Below are 24,133 nucleotides of genomic sequence, written 5' to 3' on the forward strand. Positions count from 1 at the left end.
TTAATGTGTCATGGGGGTGTCTCGGCTTTTTGCAGTTTATAGAGACCGGCATTCCAACCCCACCCTGTAGCTGCTGAGCCCTTGTTAAGGTCCAGGCTGTACAGACCTGGGCGCCCAGGGGGCTGGCATTCCAGGGCAGGAGATACGCCCATTCACATGGGACCACCGTCTGGTGGCCCTGAGCAGGTCACTTCCCTCACCCTGGGCCTCGGTCTCCTCCCCGTAAACAGGAGGCCAACTGGAATTCCCAGTGCAAGGGCCCTGGGGCAGGGCCTGGCAAGGGGAGCAGCAGGGAGGGGCTGGCGGGCATGGGCTCTGAGGAGAGGCCTAGGGGAATCGGGGGTCAAATCTTGCTGTCTGCCACTTCCTGCCAGTGGCCTGGGGCCTCTTTCCTCCCATTGGAGTTAGCGTGAGTGACTGCCGCCCCCTCCCCGGGTTTGAGGGAAGTGAACAAGGTAACACGAGGTGGCACCCAGCTCAGAGCAAGACCCACAGTCCAACCCAACTGGCCATTATTTCCAGCCATTCCCTGCTTGGGACACTCCAGGCCGGAGGTGGGTGGGTTGGGTCAGCACAGGGTAGGGTAGCATCTGCCTCAAAAAAGACATGAGAAACGGGCCTTCTGATCTGCCCAGGACCAGCCCGGGTTACCCGAGGTTTTGTGCTGTGTATTTGTTATCTCTTGGTCCATAATAAGTTACCCCAAACACAGCGGCTTAAAACCACAAAAACTCAAAGTACTTCACCCAGCTTCTGCGGATCAGGAGTTCGGGAGCAGCTGAGCTGGGTGGTCCTGTTTGGGGGGTGGATGGGGTGGGGGGGTCTCTCATGAGGCCAGGAGTCAGGATTGGCCAGTTGACACTGGCTAACAGCAGGAGGCCTCGGCCCCTCCCACGTGGCCCTTGTCACACTGCGTCCTGGAAAGCGACCAAGTGATCCTAGAGAGAGCACGCTGGGGCGACGTGGAGCAACGGTGTCTTGTGTGGCCTCGCCTCGAAGTCACGCTCCACCCTGTTCACAGTATTGTTGCCAGGCAGCCCCATTCCGCACACAAGAGGGTGAGAACAGCAGGAGGCGGGGCCCCCTTGGAGGGACCGTACCCCATGTGGTAATGATTTAGTGCATCCGCTTTCATGCTTAAAAGTGTCGCAGTTTGCAGGATAAATGAGATGGTCACACTAGTAAAAACTCTAATGTTCCCAACATAGCAGGGGGAAATGGGAGGGAATAATAATAATTAATAATAATAAAAACAACTCCTATTTTTGGCTCACTATGCACCCAGCCTCGTGCCTAGTGCTTCCAAGATACCCTGTGAAATAGAACTATTATTATTCCTATTTTCCAGATGAGGAAAATAAGAGGGTAAATGTACTCACAAAGGTCACATGGGGCCAGTGGAGCTGGGATTTGAAGCTGGGCAGCGATCCATCCGAAAAAGACTTGGTGGTTTTAGCTGTTGGCAAGCTTGGTGCATAGGATGGGGACGTGGGCCCAGAAAGAGTCAACAGGACTCAGGTCACGTTAACAGAGCCCCAACCATCTGGCCTCATACCAGCCCTGAGACAGTGGGAGGGCTGGGCTACCTGCAGTGGGTAGCAGTTGGGGAAATGAAGCCAGAGGTGACGAAGTAAGTCAACGGCAAAGTTAGGGCCTGAGCCAGATCGGTGACCATACCCTGCCACCCCAAGCCAGAGTGAGGGACAACCCTATGCCCAGGAGCGGCTGGGGAGGAAGCGGGGAAGCTTAGTCTTAGGGCAGATGCCAGACCTCTGGTCTCTGGGAAAGCCATCTCAGCCCTGACCTGTCCCCTTGAGCCCTTAGGTCGCTATGTATGATGCTTTCTTTAGGCAGCAGCACCCTCCTGTGGCTATAGTTGGTAACTACATGAAGCCACAGGTTTCCTGGCCCAAATGCTTCACTCTCCAGTGCCTCGCGCACACACCGGGAACCCAACACCCAAAGGGAAGACTGTTATTCCTGGGGCTGATGGAGGGGGCGCGAGTACGATGACTTGGATAGAGCCCTGGCCTTGGAGGCAGGAGCCCTCAGATTCAACCCTTACTTGGTTAGCGACTCCTGTGGCTTGGGTCTCAAACTCCTCACCTGTGTAACGGACTGATAACCTCGTGTTACCTCACTCTGCCAGGCTTCCGTGAGGGTGCGAGGACTCACAAATGTGCATGTGCTCTGTGAAGCACTGACCAGGTAAAGGATCGTTATATAAACTGGGTGGGGACTCTACCTTGGGGGGGACTCTGCAGGGGAGACCACGAATGCGGGCATCCGTTGGTGGCAGCCCAGTACCCACGTCCTTGGGCAGACTTGGTGGCAGTGGACAGTGGTGACCAGTCCAATGAGGACGTGGATGCTGAGCTGAGTTCAGCCTGCTCCGCGAAACTCAATCCTGCAGAGGGAGGGGCGTACCCTGGCGGAGGGGAGGGGGGGGGAGCGGGGGGGGGGGGAGCCTCAGGCCCAGAGTTGGTCTGATCCATCAGAACCCAGAAGCTACTTGCATATCTATGAAATGGGAGAAAATAACGACAGTCCTTGCAGGATTATTGTGAATAAAAGAATATGTGTGTGTGTGTGTGTGGGGGGGGGTAGCAAAAGAGAGAAAGAACTCATGAACACAGACAACAGGGGGAGGGGAGGAGAGAGGAGTGGGGGGAGGTAGAAGAGGGGATAGGGGGGATGATGGGGGAAAATCAAATTTAATTTTAAAAAAGAGTATGTATAAACCATCTCTTTAGGCACCTGGCAGAGTCGGTTCAGGACCAATGACTTTATGGGAACTTCTTTACATCAGGGACAAGGATTGTGTTGCTCACCACAACCTGGTGCTGACGGTGACCGGTGATAAATGTATTACACGTGTGCGGGCGCTGCGCTGGACATGATTTCATTCTCACAACCAAACTTTCACATGGGTGCTACCATTTACCTCCCTCATTTCGCAGAGAGGGAAACGGCCTCAGAAAGATGACCCAGGTGATAAAAGGCCCTTCAAGTCACACCCTCTATTTGTCCGGCTGAAAAGCCTCCCCAGGCTTCCAAGACACAGGCTTCAAACAGGAGGGGCCATGGGGGTGCTCCCATTTCTGAGCGAGGATCTTGCTTTGTTACCACTAGAAAACCCCACAGAAATGAAACATTTCATCAAATGCTAAGAGTATTAAGGAGATTTTTTTAAAAAACAAACAAAAAACCATGTTATGTGTAAGCAGTCCAGGTGGAAAAGAAAACCAACCCGTGAGTGCCTACTATGCGCCAGGCAGTGGCATTTACTAACAACTCTGTCCCACCAAAGCTCGGGGAGGCATCGCTGCAATCTTGGAGGAAACAGCTCGAACGGGCTCTCCCGAGGTCCCAGGCAGGAGGCAAATGGGAAGAAACCCAACCCCCTACTTGGCTCAACTGCTTCTGCACAGGCCTAGGAAAACCAGTTTAGTACCATGACTTTCCACGATGTGCTGCGAGAGCCACTTCGCCTGTTTTCACCTTCAACCCATTTCCAGCAAGGAATCTGGTTAAAGATGAGTGCACCTGCCAAGGGCACACGGTGAGAGGTGGGTGGGATGCGTATGGGAAGCCCTCTGATTCCAGAGCCACAGTCGGCAACGCCCCAGCATGCTCTCGGGTGGGCCCACTGCGGCCTCAGCAGAAGGCTGGGGGAAGACCTCAGCTTCCTTTAGCCTCCATTTATTCCTGGCACCTCAGGCGTTAGTGACTCTCCCTTGCCCTTGGGAGGGGACCACACAGTGATCTCCAGCTGCCACCCTGAGGCTCCACTTGCAGACATGAGGCTATGGGGCTCCCACCCGGCCTCCCTGGTCCTGTAATTGCCAACACAGACCCATGTTTCAGTGGCAGTTAGAGAAGGGAAGGTGGGCACCCTTAGACATGGTGACAGCCACCTTAGTGACCCAGAGCCTCCTGTGCCAAGAGCTGGAAGAGGTCCCCAACTGGAGGATAAGATGAGCAAGCTAGGACACTAGGCCATCCTGGGCCGGCCTCAGCATGTGGGCGTGGTGGGCAGAGTGAGGATGGGAGCAGCCCAGAGGGGAAAGGGGCTCAGGGAGGGGAGGCCTGGACAGCCTGGGCAGCCATCCAGATGCCTCACCTACAGAACCCGCCTCAGAAAAGCAGGTGCCCCAACATTTAACTCGGTTGTGTGACATTTGTAATTGACTGCATCTTAATCTAGACCCTGGGCTCACAAGTGCTGCCAAGGCCAGGAAGAAGCAGTGATGCTCACCAGAGGGAACAGGGCAAATTGCAGGGCACAGGCTTTCTGACGATGCTTCCCGGATGGGTGTGCAGACTCGGGCCCAGGGAGGCGAGTATTCTGCGTGTTCAGTAGAAGTTGGAAATCTGGATTAACGTGGAGTGTCTTGATTCTGAAAGCACTCAACAGGCTACCCCAACATCTTCAGGTCAAACTGGGCTCAAGAACAAGTTTGATATCCTGTCCCTATTTCAAGTCTCTTTCCCTCCCACTCCTGTCCCCTCACAAAACAAAAAACAAAACAAGCAGGAAGAAAGGCACAAACAACGAAAGGGCTGTCCTGGGGACTATATTAGAGAAAAAAGGTACAGCACAAACTCAGATTCCAAAGTTCTGTATTTTTCAAAATAAAGATCACACATTGTTTAGAGACAATCTACACAAGAGTTACAAAAAATAGTTGCCCAGGCATAAGCATACACAGGTTTGTTAATTATACACATATGGTTACAAGTGTGCTTGCAAAAAAGTTCATTGGAAATATACACAAGGCTCTGGAAATGTACACCGTGTAGTGTTACAATTCTATATTCAAACAAGGAAATTTGACAGTATGTTACATTCACTTACAAGTAGACAAAATGCAAAATACAGTTCATCTTCTGTACAAAAAGGAAGGGCAGTTCACACTTTACAAGGTGAGAGGGCTCTGATTGTAAGGAAAGCTGGGGCAGGGCCAAACTTTGCACGTCCTTTTGACTGTCACAAAATAAGCAAAACATTACTTTTTAGGATTAAAAAAACACTACCGTGAACTGAATCATCTTAAGTAACATTTAGAAAGGATCTCGCTACAGTCTGACTAGATGACAAATAAAACCAAGCTATTTTTTTTCTTTTTAAACATATAACTAGGCTGTATAAAGAACATTTATTCCTTCAAAAGAAAAAATTTACTTCTGGTTGAAATTACAATTTACAATATACAACACTATGTGCTACGACCATAAAAGGTGTGAATATACACTGAATGCACAGGGCTGGCTAATTTTCTTTTCTTACCAAAAAACGTGTTTATGTTGATTCAAACTTCTCCACATTTACATTACAGGTATACAAATGTACAATTGTACAATCAAAAGTATGTTCGACTACTAGGATACATTATAGATACAGATTAGACATCAAAACAAGAAAATACTACAAATTTGTATATATGCAAAGTCTACACCAAGTATACACTATATATTTATAGAAGCAAGACCAAAAGCAGAGTTGGATTTTTTTTCTCATGCTAAATAATCAAGATTTTGCCTTTCAATGTTAAAAGAAAAATCCAACAGGCAGTAAAGAATTACACCCGCCCGGCCTTGAAAGACATTCTGGGAGTTCATGTCTCCTCATCACAAAACGGACTACACCATCTTCTTCAGCATAATAGTCTCCAAAAAAGGCAATTTTAGACGTTTCATAAACTTAATGTCATAAAATGAAGCTTTAGCAACTCTGAAACAATTTTCATTTTATATATATATATGTATATATATATATTTTATAAACAGTGTTAAATGCCAGTATGGGCTCATTTAACTAAAATTCAAACTTCCCAGGTTTTTTTGTTTGTTTTTGTTTTTTACTAAAATGAGGAGGTGGGGAAGAGCTATTTGCAAAACTTGCCAGCAAGGCAAATGAGTTAAAAACCTTTTTTCTGTGTTTTTAAATTTTTTTTGTTAAACCAACCACCCTGAAAGTTTCCACATGTGGAATATAGATACAGCATTGAACAAAATATGTGGCCTCCCATGTACATTGGTTACCTATGTACAAGTATCCTATACACCAGTAAAACAACAGGGCAATTAGTCAATTAAAAAAAATAATTAGTACATGTTATGTGTAATAAAATTAAACAAATTTACAAAGGCTTTTCCACTTGTGGATTTGATTCCTTTTTTTGGAGGGTAATCCTGGCACAACCATTTACCATTCCAGATTCTACATTAGAACATTTCTGGTTGCTGGCTAGATTCGCCAGTGGGCCAGTGAGGTCAGTGGGAATGAGGGGACAGGGCTGACACTGCCTCAGATAATACCATTAGGGGGGCCACAGATGGGCCCTAAGTCAACGCCATTCTTCATGTAGTACTTCTCCAGCTTGGCCAGGATGTGCTTGCCATAGGTGTACTTCCGAAGAGTCGCGATGTGGGGCCGGATCTGAGGAGGAAGCACAGTTTGCGTCACTCTGGCCTGAAAACAGAGTTGGGCATGCATGCTCCCAGCATGCTTCTGGGCGCTGCAAATGCCAGGCCACAGCAATACCTCTCACTGGTGCAGCCAAAGCACCGAATTCTAGGACCCTACTGACCCATCAGAGGAGAGTCAGCACCTATCCTGAGCGCTGATGCAGGACGTGAGGGCTTTGGAGACTGAAGAGCCACGGACCACTCACTCCGAGGACAGCATGTGGAGAAAGGACATTCTCACTGACAATCACACTGCCCACTGCACAGAGCCTTCCCAGGGCACGCCCTCGGCCCTTCTGAGAGGGGACTTTCAGGGACCATGGGTCCTAAGCTCACCACCTAAACCTGACCTCCAGTTCACAGAGGATCACAGAAAGCTACTACTGACAAAGAAAATGACTCACATGAGCCAGGCTGGTTCATGTAAGCCTCCTAAGGAAGGTGTGATTATCTCCGTTTTATGGATGAAAAAGATGAAGGCCTAGTGGTGAAGTCACTCACCCAAAGTCCAACGGCTAACAAGGGATGGCACAGATACTGGAGCCCAACTATCTGGCTCCTCCAGAACTTCTTTTTCTCCGCACTGTGCTCTCATGGCACTGCCTGCTGCGCCAGTCTCATCCTTCACCCTCCGCAAGCCCAGCTGGGCTCAGCTCTCTCAGCATTCTCCTCTGTTCTCCCCGCCCTGGGCAGATCCACGTGGAGAATTACTGTGCATCCCAGACAACCAGACAGACGCTGCCTCTCTGGAACCACCATTCCTCTTCTGTGAGCTCATGGAATTTCTTACACACGTCAGTTACAGCCTGTCACACAGTGTGTTCACAACCACTTGTGGACCACCCATCCTCGCACACGCATCTGCATCCCACTCGCACTTGCGTTCTCAAACACTCTGGACAACTGTTTGTCTCTCGATCTGTGTCCTCAAAGCAAGGAAGGGTCAAGTGGCTCCTGAAACCACTTCTACAGCCCACAGAGGAGACAGACCTATAGCAGCTACGGCATTCTCACCGAGAAGCCTACGAGGGAAACTTATTCATAATAGTCCTTGGCTTGAATTCTGAGCTGTGCAACCTAGACATCTACCCAACATCCCTAAATTCACCTGTAAAAAAAAAAATCTATAATGCTTCACTTTCATTTGGGTTGTAGTGAGGACTGTGTGCGTGCTAATGCTTTTGTCATTAGTATTTGAAATTCAACCCCCTTGCTCTCCCTGGGATGGGATGGCCAATGAGTTCAGCCACTCAACCTTTACACCTCTCTTATCAGGACAAAAACACTAACCACCCATGTGTACGCACATGTGTCATATTATGGAACCTATTTGTACTTGATTTAATGGGAGGTGAAGCGTAATCACATGCTCCATTCCCAATGCTTCCTCTTGCTACAAAGGTTAGGGCTTAGCAGTGAAAGAGCTAAAACCTCTTAGATTTTTAGATTCTTGGCACTCATCCTCCTCTCTCAACTTCCTCATCCAATTTAACTGCTAACCCGCATTCTTTCCACTTCTCTTCAATTCCAAAGCCACCACCACCTCTTGGCTTAACGTTTTTGGTTTTTTAGAAAATCCTGTTGTTGCTTAGCTTGGTTAGCTAATCTCTTCTAGACAGGATCTGTGGCGCAGATCTGCGGCTTCTGCAATTGGCCTTTATGCGTTCTGAACTGCTGTCAATGTGCAAGTGCTGGCCCACTACATACCCACACTGATCACTCAGAACGTCCACCCTGCACTCGACTCCCGTGTTCCTGGCGGCCCCGCCAGAGCTCCAGGGGCTCCAGTTAGGACTTTGGAAACTCTGGGGAAGCTCAGATGTCCAGGAAGCTTTATACCTGTTAGTTTGGGGGAGACAGGTTTGATTGGCTCTTGGCTTCACTATTTCAACAGCTTCCCATCCAGTCTCCTCACAAACCTTCACAACCCAGGTTCCCTCAGCCTGGAAAGTGACATTATTCAAATGTCACTCTCTTGCCCTAACTGGTTTGGCTCAGTGGATAGAGCGTCAGCCTGCGGACTCAAGGGTCCCAGCTTCGATTCTGGTCAAGGGCATGTACCTTGGTTTCAGGCACATCCCCAGTAGGGGGTGTACAGGAGGCAGCTGATTGATGTTTCTAACTCTCTATCCCTCTCCCTTCCTCTCTGTAAAAAATCAGTAAAATATATATATATTTTTTTTTTTAAAAAAAGTCACTCTCTTGGGGAACCATCTCTGTGCCCCCACGTTAGAAGAGGCACCTTTCCACACTGTCACACAGCCTCCCCAGAATTCCCCTGCAGCACCACGTGAGCAAACACTGTCGTTCTCACCACAGAGCAGCCCCGCTGGAGGAGGGCTTGCTATGGAGAATGTGCTTCATGAGTCTTTGTGGGTGAGTGGACGTGCTCTACATTTCTGCATGTTTCCTATATTCCGCCTTCACCAGCCTCCTGACCCGCATTTCCAGGAGCCTCACACCACAAGGACTTTGGACTCCCCCAGCCTTCAATTGCCATCACCAACACCAATGCAGTGTTTTGTTTTGTTCTGCTTTGAACTGGAGGTGGCAGGTGCTTCGTCTGGCTCAGAACTCGAGTCCATAACAAAGATTCTCATCACTGAACTTTGCTCTCAGTGAGGGCAAGTGGCTCATCACTGCCAGACCAAGGCATCCTCTCCCACTGAGAAGGGCTGAGTGAGTTCAAAGCCCAAAGGCTGAGGGTTTAGATGAGAAGCACCCCAAGGCTGGCAGCACACCTACCTGGGGGTTAATCTGGCTGCCTGGGCCCTATGGTCCTGTGGGGCTGGATGGACCTGCTCTGACTGTTCCTGAATCACTGGCCTCTGCAGGTGCTTTCTTGGTCAGCTCCCACTCACAGTACCCAGCGCTTTCGATCTGTCCCTGTTCTCTTTTCCTGTCTGACTCCTCTTTAGCGTGGACTTCTCCTCATGCAAAGCCTTTCTTCAGCCCTGGCCAGTGTTTCTCAGTGGTTAGAGTATATATACCAAAGAATTGCGGGTTCGATCCCCAGCCAAGGACACGTCCTTAGGTTGCAGGTTCAATCCCCAGCCCGTCAGGGTGCATGCGGGAGGCAACCAAGCAATGTATCTCTCTCATATCATTGTTTCTCTCTCCCTCTCTCTCGCTCTCCCCTCTTCCCCTTCCACTCTCTCTAAAAATCAATTTAAAAAAATATCCTCAGGTGAGGATTTTTTTTTAGAAAAAGCCTTCCTTCCAAGACTCGGAGCACGTGCTCTCACCACTGCTTCCCATCGCTCTTCCCCACTGTGCTCTGAGGGCAGGGATCATCTTGGTCATCTCTGTGCTGGTGTCTGGCACAAAGTGGGCATCAGGTCAATGTGCCAGGCCAGCCACTGCACTGGGCAGGCACTTGGTCGGTAAATGGTGGTGGGTGAATGAATTAGAAAGGAGGGAGAAAGGAAATGAGGCAGGCAGACTGATTTGTTGGACTGAGAAGCTGGTCTCTCAGGAGCAAATGGATAAAAGCTTGGCCTAAAATCAGGGAGGGAAATCCCTCACAAGGAATGAGTTTAAGACTCTTTCACAACAGTGAGTTATTGATAAAGGAGGGGTTGCAAACATGGGACAATGGCCACCTCAGATAAAAGGAAAAAGCACAGCATGAGACATAGCTTAGTGACAAAGTCTGCAAAAAGAAGCAAGATGTCCACCCTCCTCTGCATTTCAGAAACACGAAGAACCCAAGGCCCTACACATTTCCTCTCTGAGATCTGCCCACCTCCCTACCTTATGCATGACTATCTTCCGCTGGGCTGGCTCTGCCACATCGATCATCTTCTGGACCACGTAGTTGGCATACTGGTCCTTCATCATGGTGTATAAGGCACTGTGGGGACCGTCGTTCATGGTGCAGACCTCATCGATGAGCACAGCACGCTCCGTACGGGAGGCATGAGTGACACACTTTTCCACAACATTGCTGTAACGAGACAAATCCAGGAACATCACTTAGAAAAGGGACCTAGTGCTTGTCTGGCCTCTGCCCTGACCTCAGAATAAGCAGCAAAAGATCTTAACATTTTTAGAAGATGAATTCATCAACTGCTTGGCTCTGAGACTCTCCACCTTTGCCATCTGTGGCTTCCAATGTGAACCATGGCCGAGGCCAGCCTCTAACAGAGGAGGGTAACAAGCCCAGGTAAGTGAAGGAACTTGAACACAGGTTCACAAGACTGGTTAATAGCTGAACCGGTTAATGAGCGTAATCTCAACATGAATCAAAATCTGTCTCCACCTCTGTGGGCTTATGAAGCCAGAAACAAGTCTTACTTATGTCTATATACCTAGTGCCAAGCTCTGCTTGGTACTTCACACATTGCGGACATGTAGTTTTATTGCTAGCTTTACCAGTGGCCAGATTAAGTTTCTATTGAACGAGTACAAAAAAATGTTTTACATAAATGTTAAAGGCACACTTTAAAATTAAATATCCATTGTATTTTGAAGTAGTTTATTACGTGTTCTTAGAAGCTAATATATTTTTAAAGTATGATACTTTGTAAAACACTGTGTAATATGAAGCGAGAATTCTCGTGCTCCGTCCGCAATGTGTTAAGAGAGGCTCAGCAGACATATTGAATGAAGAAATGTATCATATCTGGCGAGTTAACCTATCAAGTCTAATTAAGACAACAGCCTCTCCCATCTGATACAGCGACATAGAAAAACTTTTTCCCCTTCCTTCTACAGTACTATGCAATTCTAGCATGAGCTGAAGACATGGCAATGTGGATATGAATCACCTAATAGCCGCTGGCTTCTCCCTTAGTAGAAAAGGGAGTTAAGATATTACTGGGCTGGTTCAGAGAGCACAAAGCCAGCCATAATCTTCAATTGTTCAGACAAAGAACTCAACACTTTTCCTGACTGCTTGGCTGGGTGTATCTTCATCCACCCCAGGCCCACGTTCCCCTACAACGTGGTTAGGAGCAGAACATGACCTTGTGCAAACTGGGTTGGGGACAGGGCAGTCATTCTGGCTGCAACGCAAGCAGGTCATCAGCTACCACTATGGGATCCCATTTGGCGTCCACCTTAATACATAATAGATATTGTTTCAGTCTTTAAAGTTTATTCTAGTATTTCTGAAACTATGGTTCCCAGACCATTTGTGGGGCTAAAATCAACTTAGTGATTTGTGAACAGCTTTATTTCAAAAAATGAAAACAGAATAGTAAGCATCAGGCTCAACCACAGACAAAACAGCTTCAGTTACGTGTGTGTGCGCCTGTGCATGCAAAGTCAATGAAAAATTTACTTTGTACCCTGTGTCACCAAAAATGTAAGAAAGCCACTAACCTATTTTCTGGTGTATTCCTATTCATCTGTTTTCCATTTTAATGGCTCTTTCTTCCGGTATCTCTAATTTGCTCTTAAGTCTATGTAGTGAATTTATTACATCCTGGGCGATAAGGACACTAGCTACTTTATGACCCGCCTCTGCTAACTCCAGATCTGGGTGGTGGTGTGTTGTTTTGCTCTTTCATTTTCTGTTTTTTTGCTTTTGTTGAGTACAGGTCACATTTTCCTATTATCTAGACGAAGAAGATGATATCCTGTAGAAACTGAGTTCTGTTATGTTTCTCCAAAGAATATTACTCCTCCAACTCCTTTTTTTTTTTTTTAGTGGAGTTAAGTTGACTAAACTCAAACTGCAAACTTCTCCCACACAGTAGGCAGCAGGTGAACTCAGTTTATTTCTTTTAGCCTTCGTTGGGCTGCCTAGAGTGTATCCCATGCAAATGTGATTTGAGAGCAACCAGATAACTTGGGAAGTTTAAATATAGGCCTCTCCACCTCCTCCATGGTTCTCTTCCTTTCCAGATTTCTTCCCTGTCACTTTTTGTCAGTTCTACTGCCATGAGTGCCCCAAAGTCTGCCTTCTGGGCATTCTAGAGATTTTCCATCCCAATGTAGGAGCCCAGCATGGAGCAGACTTGGAAGGGCCTACAGGCTAAGGCCAATAAAAACAGGAAATTTCCTGATTATAGTCAACAATACTGTATTATAAACTTCAAAGCTGCTAAGAGACTAGATCATAATGGTTCTCAACATAATGTCTTAATGTGACATTAAGGTGCTAGCTAATGCAACTGTAGTTATAGTGCAATATATAAATGTATCAAACCAACACATTATACACCTCAAAGTTGCACACTGTTGTATGACAATTATATCTTAATATAGTAAAAAAAAAAAAAAATTAAATGAGGGAAGGGCAATTTCCTCAGTGCAATTACCTGCTTCCAAGTATCAACAGTCCCACTCCCACCCTCCATTCTGCCTGCTCTTGTTTATTCTCTAATGCCTTCATAGTTTTTTTGGCATTTTGTCCATAACTTATAATTATTATCTGTGGGACAGCAGTGCCCACAATAGCTGCTCGGTCCTTATCTGAACACAAGGCTATTGTAATATTAATACTATGCTATATCCAAGGGTGATATTAAATACAATAAACAAAAAAGTAAATAGGACAGTGACCCAAAGAAGAGACCTAAGAGATTCCGATCCCTATGGGGGAAGTTGGGTGTGTGTGTGTGTGTGTGTGTGTGTGTGTGTGTGTGTGTGTAACACAAGCTCTAAGAGATGTCCCTAATATGGTTAGGCTATTGAGACAATGACTCTTTTTATTTCTTTTCTGTATTTTCCATGCTATAATGGTATAACATTTTTACAAACTAAAAATAAGCCATTTAAAAACATCAAGATTACGTCACATCTGCGTTGAAATTTATCCTAAAAACCAGAGAAGAAAAACATGAACTACTATGTTGTGTGTATGGCAGCAAACGCAAATTCTGTTTAGAAGACCATACTACTGAGCCACTGGCGGGCCATCGATTTCCTCCCCAGCCCCTGCTACTATAAGGCATCTAGACATCTTTCACAGCCGGGAATGACCAGTGCATTTTATTCTTGAGCTGGCAATATGAAGAATGAGAAAGAGATTCTAAGAATACAAAGGCCTATACGCAGATACGATCGATATACTGCCTCGCAATGCAGGTGCCAAAGAGGAAACTGAGTAAAGAACATGTCACAACTCTGAACAAGTGAGTTCATGAAAGCTGTTTACCAAAGAACAAAACTTACACTGTGGGCTGACTAGGGAAATGAGGAGCCCACTACGGGACTTCTTATGTTTTATACTTTATAATCGAACAATCTACTGTTTTAATTAAACTATGCATACGTTAAGAAAAATATTTTTTTAAAAGAATGAAAATTATTTTTCTCTCTAGACCTAAAATACTATTTAATCCTCTCTTCTAAAAAACTGTCTACTGTAATTCAAAGCCCGTACCTTGCAAATTTGTGCTGACTCAATACGAGTACATTGCCTCGAATTTCTGCTACAATTTTACTTTTATCCTCAGGACGACCATGCTCCAATACATGTTGGATTACATAATTTCCATATTGATCCTGTTTGAGAAACAGCAAAAGAAATAAAATTCATATAGAAATGAGTTCAGTGGATTACCAAAATCCTTACATCTAATCAACCTATTTTCCTGTAGCATTATGATGGCTTACCTGAATACTAATGAACACATAAGAATTTTTAAATAGGTAATGACAATTTTCCTATGATCACAAAATAGGAATACATCACTATTACACAATAGAATATTTCTAATATTTTTATGCCCAAAAGATCTAGTTGGGTTCTTCATAAAATATTATCTACAAAAAAGCAAGCCTCCTCAAAACTGGAGAAAAAAAAAGGCGGTGGCAGGGGGCTAGGGAGGTAAGAATAAACAAAGTACAAATTTCACTGTACCTATGTACAACGAAAAACTGGAAACAAAGCTTATGTCCAACAAAACAGACAATGCCTAATTAAATAATATTACAAATATATTTACTCATTTATCTAAAGTGGAAGATCTTTGAGAGAATAAATGTGTGCAAGCAATTCTAGAGGCAAAAATATTTATTTCTAAGATGTAAAAAATTAAGAACATACAAGTAGTATTTTTTTAATGGCCAATGCCAAATGTGTTTGCTTCTGGATGGTAGGATTATGGATCATTTCTTTTCTTTTGTTGCTGCTTTCTGCACTTTCAAATTCTTCTACAAGGACTAATTAATAATTTACAATATCATACTTCTCACCAAAAAAAACCCCTACAAAACAAAAAAAAACTGCTCCAGGACATCTTTGGGCCTTTGAGCCTTTTTAAAGTCTCTTGAAATTTTAAATAGAAACAAATTATGGCTTTAAAAAAAAAATTTCTTCAGTATAACATTCTACACGTAGAAAATGGACAAATGGTTAGTATGATGTGGAAGAAATTTTTAGTGGTAGATGAAAGACAAAGTATCAAAGCTAGAAAGAAATCAATTAATCCACTTAGTTCATTTTAAATGATGAAACAGACCCAGACAAATTAAATGACCTGCCCATGATGACATAGCTAGTGAGTCCAAAGCAGAGCTCTGGCAGGCACATCCTCTTTGCTCCAAGGCCAGGCTCTAGTCACTACCTATATTCACAAAACAATAAGCAGGCTGGTATAAATGAAAACCTGCCCAAAGCTTCAGTGGGCATTTTAAACACATTAACATTAACCTTTACTGGAAAGGATACCTGTGCTGAGAAAACACACAAGCTCTGGGCCTGCACGAGCCCCCAGGTGTTTGCAGTTACTCTACTGGCAACTCCACTACCTGCACAAGTTGCTCGGTGTGCTGGTGCAGCTCCTCTAAGATAGGCAGTGTCTGGTCAGGGAGGCAGTGCTCCAGGATCCGTTGAATCACTCGGCAACCGTAAGGATGCGTGGACAAAGCAAATACCTAGGGCAGACAAACATAAGAAAGCCAAAAATGACAGCTGCTTCTTTTAATGCTTCATATTAATATACATAATCCAACTAATCTTCTCCATGACCTTGAGAGACAATCATGAATGTATTCTCTGCATACAGATGAGAAAATCGAAGACCCTTTAAGTCTACATGATGTGCAGGCATACAGACAGTAAATGATAGAGCCAGGATATGATGTCCTAGTCTGATTCAAAAGCCCAATTATAAATATTACATTAAGTTCTCTCTACAAATAATAAGGTGTATATGGAAACCCATTTCTTAACTACTCCAGGAAATCACACATACATAAATTCAGAGATGAAAAATACTTTTCCAAGAAGACTAGAAAAGAGCAGAATTAGTCAAGATCATGAAAAACACTTAGTTAAGAGTTCACTGTGTCAAAGGACAGAGGCAAAAAAACAAAGAAACACACACAACAACAAACAGAAAAAGGTCTGCAATCAAATCTTAAGTGCTTTCACATAATCACAAAGAAATGTTCTGAATCAAACTGGGGTGTAAAGCTTTTTTATTGGGTCTGGTCCAAGATAAGACACAGGCTTCAGGTGTCCTATCTCAATTCTGCCCTTCCTAGCCAAACTTGCACCTCAGATCTGTTATCCTATATAATAAAAGTTTAATATGCAAATCAACCAAACAGCAGAACGACTGGTCGCTATGACGGACACTGATCACCAGCGGACAGATGCTTGATGCAGGGGCCGCCCCCTGGTGGTCAGTGCGCTCCCACAGGGGGAGCACCGCTCAGCCAAAAGCTGGGCTCACAGCTGATGAGCACAGCGGCAGTGGCGGTAGCCTCTCTCGCCTCCGCAGCAGCACTAAGGATGTCCAACTGCTGCCTTAGGCCTAGGGGGAGCGGGCCTAAGCCATCAGTTGGATATCCCCCAAGGGCTTCCAGACTGTGAAAGGGTGCAGGGCTGAGGGAGCCACGCGCCCTACTGAGTGCACAAATTTCATGCACCGGGCCTCTAGTCAAGCATAATGACAACTGTCCTACTGGTGCGGCTTAGTGGTTAAGAGTGTTGGCCAGTGCCGAAACCGGTTTGGCTCAGTGGATAGAGCGTTGGCCTGCGGACTGAAAGGTCCCAGGTTCGATTCCGGTCAAGGGCACGTACCTGGGTTGCGGGCACATCCCCAGTAGGAGATGTGCAGGAGGCAGCTGATCGATGTTTCTCTCTCATCGATGTTTCTAACTCTATCTCTCTCCCTTCCTCTCTGTAAAAAATCAATAAAATATATTTATTAAAAAAAAGAGTGTTGGCCAGTAAACCAAAGGGTCGCAGTTCTATTCCTGGTCAAGGGCACGAACCTGGGTTGCAGATTTGATCTCTGGCCCCAGTTGGGGCGAATGCGAGTGGCAACCAATCCCTCCCTCCCTTTCTCCCACACACACTCCTCCCCCACATTCTCTAAAGAAAAAATATCTTCATTGTGAGGATTTTAAAAACAAGTATAGGCTGGCTAGTGTGGCTCAGTGGTTAAGTGTTGACCTATGAACCAGGAAGTCATAGTTCAATTCCTGGTCGGGGCACATGCCCAGGTTGCAGGCTCCCACCCCAGTAGGTGGTTTACAGGAGAAAGCCAATCAATGATTCCCATCATTGATGTTTCTGTCTCTCTCCCGTTCCTTCCCCTCTGAAATTAATAAAAATAGAAAATATAAAAAGAATAATGAGTCCTAGCTAGTTTAGCTCAGTGGATAGAGCGTTGGCCTGTGAACTGAAGGGTCCCTGGCTTGATTCCAGTCAAGGACACATGCCTGGGTTGCAAGCTCAATCCCCAGTAGGAGGTGGCCAGGAGGCAGCAAATCAATGGATTTTCTCTCATTGGTATTTCTTCCTCCCTTTCCCTTCCTCTCTAAAATCAATAAAAATATTTTTTAAGAAAAAGAATCATGCCGAAACCGGTTTGGCTCAGTGGATAGAGCGTCGGCCTGCAGACTAAAAGGTCCCAGGTTCGATTCCAGTCAAGGGCATGTACCTGGGTTGCGGGCACATTCCCAGTGGGAGATGTGCAGGAGGCAGCCGATCGGTGTTTCTCTCTCATCGATGTTTCTAACTCTCTATCTCTCTCCCTTCCTCTATGTAAAAAAAATCAATAAAATATATAAAAATAAAAAAAAGAAAGAAAAAGAATCATGACAATAATTGTAAGAACAGCAACAACAGCTAACACTTATTAAATGTTTACTGCCAGTCACTGCCCTAAGTGCTTTATATATGACTAGAGGCCCAGTGCACAAAAATTTGTGCGGGGGGGCCTCAGCCCGGCCTGTGCCCTCTTGCAGTCTGGGACCTCTCAGAGGGTGTTCACCTGCTGGCTTAGGCCCGCTCCCTGGGGGGGGGGGGGGGGGGGGTGATAGGGCCCAAGCTGGCAGTCAGACATCCCTCTGGCAGCCCGGCAGCCCTCGGGGGATGTCCACTTGCCAGCGGGGAGCAGGCCTAAGCTGCAGTTGGACATCCTTAACGCTGCTGAGGAGGCGGGAGAGGGTCCCACCACCACCACTGTACTGGCAGCAGTCAGCCTGGCTTGTGGCTGAGCAGAGCTCCCCCTGTGGGAGCGCACTGACCACCAGGGAGCAGCTCCTGCATTGAGCATCTGCCCCCTGGTGGTCAGTGTGTGTCACAGTGACCAGTCATTCCCAGTCTTTCTGCTGTTAGGGTCAGTTTGCATATTACTCTTTTATTATATAGGATAGAGGCCAGGTGCATGGGTGGGGGTCCCACTGGGATGCCTGCTCAGCCTGGGTGAGGGGCTGATGGCTGTTTTCAGGCTGGTCACACCCCCTTCAGGGTGGGGGTCCCCACTGGGGTGCCTGGCCAGCCTGGGTGAGGGGCTGATGGCTGTTTGCAGGCTGGTCAAGCCCCCCAACAGTGGGGACCCTCACCCCATGGAGGTTTGGCCAGCCTGGGTGAGGGGCTGAGGGCCATTTTCAGGCTAGCCAACCCCCCCCCACCCCCCCACGACAGAAGCTCCCAGCCTCTTTCTTTTTTATTCTGAGATTTATTTACCTTCTATAATTGAAACTTTGTAGCCTTGAGAGGAGCTCAGAGCCGGCCAGGGAGGGTGGGAGAGAAACTTGGCTTTCTCCATCACCAGGGGCAACCCACTCCTGCTCACTCCAGCTCTGTGGCCACAGCTGGCTGAAAGCAAGTATCTGGGGTTTATTTACCTTCTATAATTGAAACTTTGTTGCTTTGAGTGGAGCTCAGAGCCTGCCGCAGTAGGCGGGAAGCTTGGCTTCCTCCGTCATTGGGGCAACCAAGCCTCCTGCTTGCTCCAGCTCCATGGCTGCCAGCCACCATCTTGGTTGGGGTAATTTGCATATAGTCGCTCTGATTGGCTGGTGGGCATGGCTTAAGGCGCAGCGAAGGTATGGTCAATTTGCATGTTTGTCTTTTATTAGTGTAGATTTTATGTCTGTAGCTTCATGTGCAAAACTAAATACTTTAATGGTATACTGTATGGTTCTGAACAATTATAATGTTATAAATATGATAAACACAAACAGTCGGAAACAACTTATTTCACTCAACATTATGTTTTAAATATTTACTTATAATACTGTAGGCTTCTACAGTTTACTCCAGTTATATAATATAACTAGAGGCCCAGTGCATAAAATTCATGCACTGGGGTGTGTGTGTGTGTGTGTGTGTGTGTGTGTGTCCTCAGCCCAGTCTGCACCCTCTCCAATCTGTGACCCCTCAGGGGATGTCCGACTGCCGGTTTAGGCCCGATCCTACAGGGTAGTTGGACATCCCTCTCACAATCCGGGACTGCTAGCTCCCAACCGCTCGTCTGCCTGTCTGCTTGATTGCCCCTAACTGCTTCTGCCTGCCAGCCTGATAACCCCCTAACCACTCCCCTGTCAGCCAGATGGATGCCTAACTTCTTCCCTGCCAGCCCAATTGTCCCCATCTGCCCATCCCTGCTGGCCTGGTTGCCCCCAAATGCCCTCCCCTGCTGGCCTGGTCACCCCTAACTGCCCTCCCCTGCTGGCCTTGTCGCCCCCAACTGCTGTCCCCTGCCGGCCTGGTCCCCCCCCAACTGCTCTACCCTGCTGGCCTGGTCACCCCTAACTGCCCCTCAGGCCTGGTCTCCCCACCCTCACCCCCAACTGCCTTCCCCTGCAGGCCATCTTGTGGTGGCCATCTTGTACAAGGGTGTGATGGTCAATTTGCATATTACCTCTTTATTATATAGGCTGTTGAGTAAGTACACAAGGTTTTGTGGATTTTTTTTTAAGGGTCACCAGTTCCATTCCTGGTGAGGGCAGATGCCTGGGTTTCAAGCTCAATCCTCAATAGGGGGTGTGCAGGAGGAAGTCGATCAATGTTTCTCTCCCCTCTCCTGTCTCTCTTCCTCCCTTCACCCCCGTCTCTAAAATCAATTAAAAATGTATATTTTTAAACTGTCCACTGCATTAAAAAAAATGGGGCGGAGGCACATATAGGCTCTTATGACATACAGTTAACTCAGAAAAATTTGAAGCTATTGTCACTTAATACAGTTCAAATAAATCTGATCACCATCCCATCCTCCCCAAAATTAAGCAGGAAACACCTTGTTTTTTAAAATGTGATCAAAACTTTTAAATATCAACATAAATAGTACTTAACCAAAGGAAAAAATCTATTCTTCAAATATGAGATTTACCTTTAACAACTCTGATGACTAACTCATCCCAACATGAGCAGACATCTGCAGTAATGACAGAAGATCCACAGATACTTAAAGGAAGAAAGAGACTTGGGTACACAGAGCTAAGCACCTGACACAAGTGAACAGAGCTGCAATTTACTGGAGCACTTGAGAACACTCCAAAAATCCTATCCTGTTCTCAGCCCACAGTGGAAATACCACATTAATTTGTTCCCTTATTTCTTTCCCAAGTCACTTACCTGACCCTTAAATGCATCAATAATAAACTGCAAAGACTGAGGCTGCACACATTCAATGCATTTCTGAACCACGTGATTGCCATTCTGGTCTTTCACACACTTCAGGACGTGGCCATCTAGTTCCCGAACCATCTCATTCTATTGGAGACAGGGAAAGAAAGCACCACCAGAATCACAGCAAGCAAACAGCTGGACAATCAATGTTCTCCTTACCAAACACAAAAGCACTGAAGAGGGAGAGAATCATGATAATGAAAGTGGAACAGCTTAGGGACAGCACACTATGGCAATAAATGATGAATAGAGTTTTTCCACAGGTTAGCAAACCTCCTGTAACAGTAACCAGTCTAAAAAACTATTCTAACTTGCAAAAGACCTCTGGAAGATTAAAAATGTAGACATCTTGCCCCAGCTGGTTCGACTCAGTGGGTAGAGCATTGGCCTGCAGACTGAAGGGTACCAGGTTCGATTTCAGTCAAGGGCACATGCACAGGTTGTAGGATCAATCCCCAGTAGGGGGGCGTGCAGGAGGCAGCTGATCAATGATTCGCTCTTATCACTGATGTTTCTATTTCTCTCTCCCTCTCCCTTCCTCTCTGAGATCAATAAAAAAATATTTTTTTAATGCAGACATCTTCAAATAGAATGGAGCCTATATCAAGTACACCTCATTAGAGAATTTCACAAGCAATTCAACATGTTTCTATTATGACAGCTCTGTGAGATATGTAATATTAATAATGATAGTTGTTAATCTAGAGCTCACGATAGGTTAGGCATACCTCTAACTGCTTAACATCCTTTGACTCAATGAACCCTCATAATAATCCTATGGTCTAGACCAGCCGTGGGCAAACTATGAAATGAATAAAACTAAAAAAAAAAAAAAAAAAAAAAAAAAAAAGACCGTACCCTTTTATGTAATGATGTTTACTTTGAATTTATATTAGTTCACACAAACACTCCATCCATGCTTTTGTTCCGGCCCTCCGGTCCAGTTTAAGAACCCATTGTGGCCCTCGAGTCAAAAAGTTTGCCCACCCCTGGTCTAGACACTATTATAGATAAGAAAATCAAGACAGCCCTAGGCAGTTTGGCTCAGTAGATATAGCGTCTGCCTGCAGACTCAAGGGTCCCTGGTTTGATTCCGGTCAAGGGCATGTACCTTGGTTGCGCACACATCCCCGGTGGGGAGTGTGCAGGAGGCAGCTGATTGATATTTCTCTCTCATTGATGTTCCTAACTCTCTATCCCTCTCCCTTCCTCTCTGTAAAAAATCAATAAAATATATTTTTAAAAAAAGAAAGAAAGAAAGAAAACCAGGACAGCCCACCAGTGTTGCTCAGTGAATGAGCATCGACCCATGAACCAGGTGGGGTGCATGCCCGGGTTGCAGGTTCAATCCCCGATTGGGGGGGGACGACGACGACGACAACTTGCATGCAGGAGGCAGCCAATCGATGATTCTCTCTCATCACTAATGTCTCTCTCTCTCTCTCTCTCCCTTTAAATCAATAAAAAATACTTTTTAAAGAAATAAAAAACCCAAGACAGACAAATTAAATGACTTGTTAAAATCACAGACCTAAACTGCCAAGATTCAAACACAAGCAATATGGTTCCTATGTGTGACAAAACAGTGTGTGTCAGTAAACCACCTGTCAATTATTTATTATCCTCCAGACCTCCTTACAACCTATATATAAAGAAATTAAATCTCGCTCTAGCCAGTTTGGCTCAGTGGCTTGAGCATCGGCCTGGGGACTGAAGGCTTTCAGGTTTGATTCCAGTCAAAGGGCATGTACCTCATTTGCAGGCAACTCCCCCAGCCGAGGCCCTGGTCAGGCATCATGCAGGAGGCAACTAATTGATGTGTTTCTCTCAACATCGATATTTGTCTTTCCCTCTCTCTTCTACTCTCTCTAAAAATCAATGGGAAAAGGTCCTCGGGTGAGGATTAAGAAGTTAATTAATTAAAAAAAAATTAAATCTCAAAGAGTTAATTAAGCAAGGTATTTAAAACTATAGCTAGTGACTAAAGCAGAATTATAGCCCAGGTCTGTGACGCCAACACACTTCCACAAGGCCACAGTGACTGCAATGTAGAAGAAACAGTACTCTCAATTAATTGATGAAAAGTGTCCAAAGTCAGGGAATACAGGAGCAGGACAGGCATTGAGGGGTTTGTGTGAGGAGGTTATAAGTGGAGATGACAAGGGTATAGAAAACAGAATGATGAGATTCTGACTAGAGACCTTCCCCCAAACTTGCTGCATCGGGTCTCATGTATCTTGAAGCTGAATACCTGCACCACGCATGTCTGGAACCTGGTATTCACTATCCAGTGTCTTTGCTATGCCCAATCTCTATATATTAGCTCCACTGTAATGACTCCATATTTATGGTGGAAGGCTACGAGCCAGTTTAAAATGGTGACATTTATGAATGCAATGTCTTAAATTCCAGAGATGGTGAATATGTCAAGGCATCTAAGAGATATTCTAATTTAAAAAAAAAAAAAAAATTAAGGTTACAATGCCAAAGACAAGCAAAAGGCAATAAAATTGGGAAAGTTTCCTAAAGCAATCAAATGTCAAAAAAAAAAACACCCAGCTTTATCCTGAAAATATAGTTATGGGACTGATAAGTAGAGAATGATGTTTATATAAAGGCAAAGAAGACTTATCATGGAAATGAAGGGGAGGTGGCTTCCCTAAATATTTTCTTGAGCCCAAAGAAACCACTAGAGATTAAACCATTTCACATAAAATAATAAACTTGTATCTGGAAAACAAAAAATTATCAATAGCAGGAGGAGGAGTTCAGACCCAGAACAATTTATCATAGAGAAACCAGACCAGGAAAAGATATACAGAAATGCAGGATAGAAAGAACAACAGCTGGGGGGAATGGGAAGGAAGGTAGAAAACTACTATAATGTTGGGATCCAATCAGAAAATAATGAAATCTGAAAAGTTGGGAGACCAAATCAACAAGTTATCACAATCATGGGAGAGGGCAAAGATGGAAAAAATAGCCAGGAAACTATAATATTCCTGATATCTTTCAGTAAATGGGCTTTAAAGTTGTTAAAATATCTATCTATCTATCTATCTATCTATCTATAGATACCTATATAGATAGATAGATAGATATCAGAAAGAAACTTCCATGTTCAAAAACACCCAGAAAACTAAAGAGAGATTTGACCATGAAATTTTCATCCCTGAAAATCCCAGGTAAAATTAAAACCATAATAATATGAACATTAGAAGAAAACTACTAGTAATAAGTCTCACCCTGCTTCTATTTGCTTACACACACCACCCCGTATCACTGCAGCGTCTCCAGTACTGAGCACTGAATGAAGAAACTCCAAGCTGCTGTACGTCTCCAACATTCCCTCTGCCTTCACCAGCCTCCTGACCCGCATTTCCAGGAGCCTCACACCACAAGGACTTTGGACTCCCCCAGCCTTCAATTGCCATCACCAACACCAATGCAGTGTTTTGTTTTGTTCTGCTTTGAACTGGAGGTGGCAGGTGCTTCGTCTGGCTCAGAACTCGAGTCCATAACAAAGATTCTCATCACTGAACTTTGCTCTCAGTGAGGGCAAGTGGCTCATCACTGCCAGACCAAGGCATCCTCTCCCACTGAGAAGGGCTGAGTGAGTTCAAAGCCCAAAGGCTGAGGGTTTAGATGAGAAGCACCTCAAGGCTGGCAGCACACCTACCTGGGGGTTAATCTGGCTGCCTGGGCCCTATGGTCCTGTGGGGCTAGATGGACCTGCTCTGACTGTTCCTGAATCACTGGCCTCTGCAGGTGCTTTCTTGGTCAGCTCCCACTCACAGTACCCAGCGCTTTCGATCTGTCCCTGTTCTCTTTTCCTGT

The 24,133-nt window shown here is 45.6% G+C and overlaps 1 protein-coding gene and 2 non-coding genes across 43 annotated transcripts in view; all 3 read right to left on the reverse strand.

Annotated features, from left to right (window-relative positions):
- Positions 1-4,606: 4,606 nt before the first annotated feature.
- Positions 4,607-24,133, reverse strand: part of PUM1 (pumilio RNA binding family member 1) — a 131,304-nt gene continuing 111,777 nt past the window's right edge. For 38 of the 41 annotated variants that reach the window (XM_036349988.1, XM_036350011.1, XM_036350015.1 and 35 more), the window contains 5 exons: positions 20,243-20,380; positions 15,175-15,300; positions 13,805-13,926; positions 10,225-10,417; positions 4,607-6,442 (listed from right to left, as the gene is read on the reverse strand). In XM_036349988.1, coding sequence (XP_036205881.1) covers positions 6,311-6,442; positions 10,225-10,417; positions 13,805-13,926; positions 15,175-15,300; positions 20,243-20,380 — 711 coding nt within the window. In that variant the 3' untranslated portion in view covers positions 4,607-6,310. Of the gene's footprint in view, positions 6,443-10,224; positions 10,418-11,804; positions 12,033-12,108; positions 13,237-13,804; positions 13,927-15,174; positions 15,301-19,997; positions 20,043-20,242; positions 20,381-24,133 lie in introns of those variants that run through there. The other 3 variants (XM_036350001.1, XM_036349999.1, XM_036350014.1) reach the window with 3 other exon arrangements.
- Positions 9,034-9,118, reverse strand: LOC118677940. Its single transcript, XR_004974645.1, has one exon. It is a non-coding gene; the product is annotated as a small nucleolar RNA SNORD103/SNORD85 (small nucleolar RNA).
- Positions 23,793-23,877, reverse strand: LOC118677941. Its single transcript, XR_004974646.1, has one exon. It is a non-coding gene; the product is annotated as a small nucleolar RNA SNORD103/SNORD85 (small nucleolar RNA).

Source organism: Myotis myotis, unplaced genomic scaffold (genome assembly GCF_014108235.1).
Source record: "Myotis myotis isolate mMyoMyo1 unplaced genomic scaffold, mMyoMyo1.p scaffold_m19_p_2, whole genome shotgun sequence".
NCBI classification, from domain to species: Eukaryota; Metazoa; Chordata; class Mammalia; order Chiroptera; family Vespertilionidae; genus Myotis; species Myotis myotis.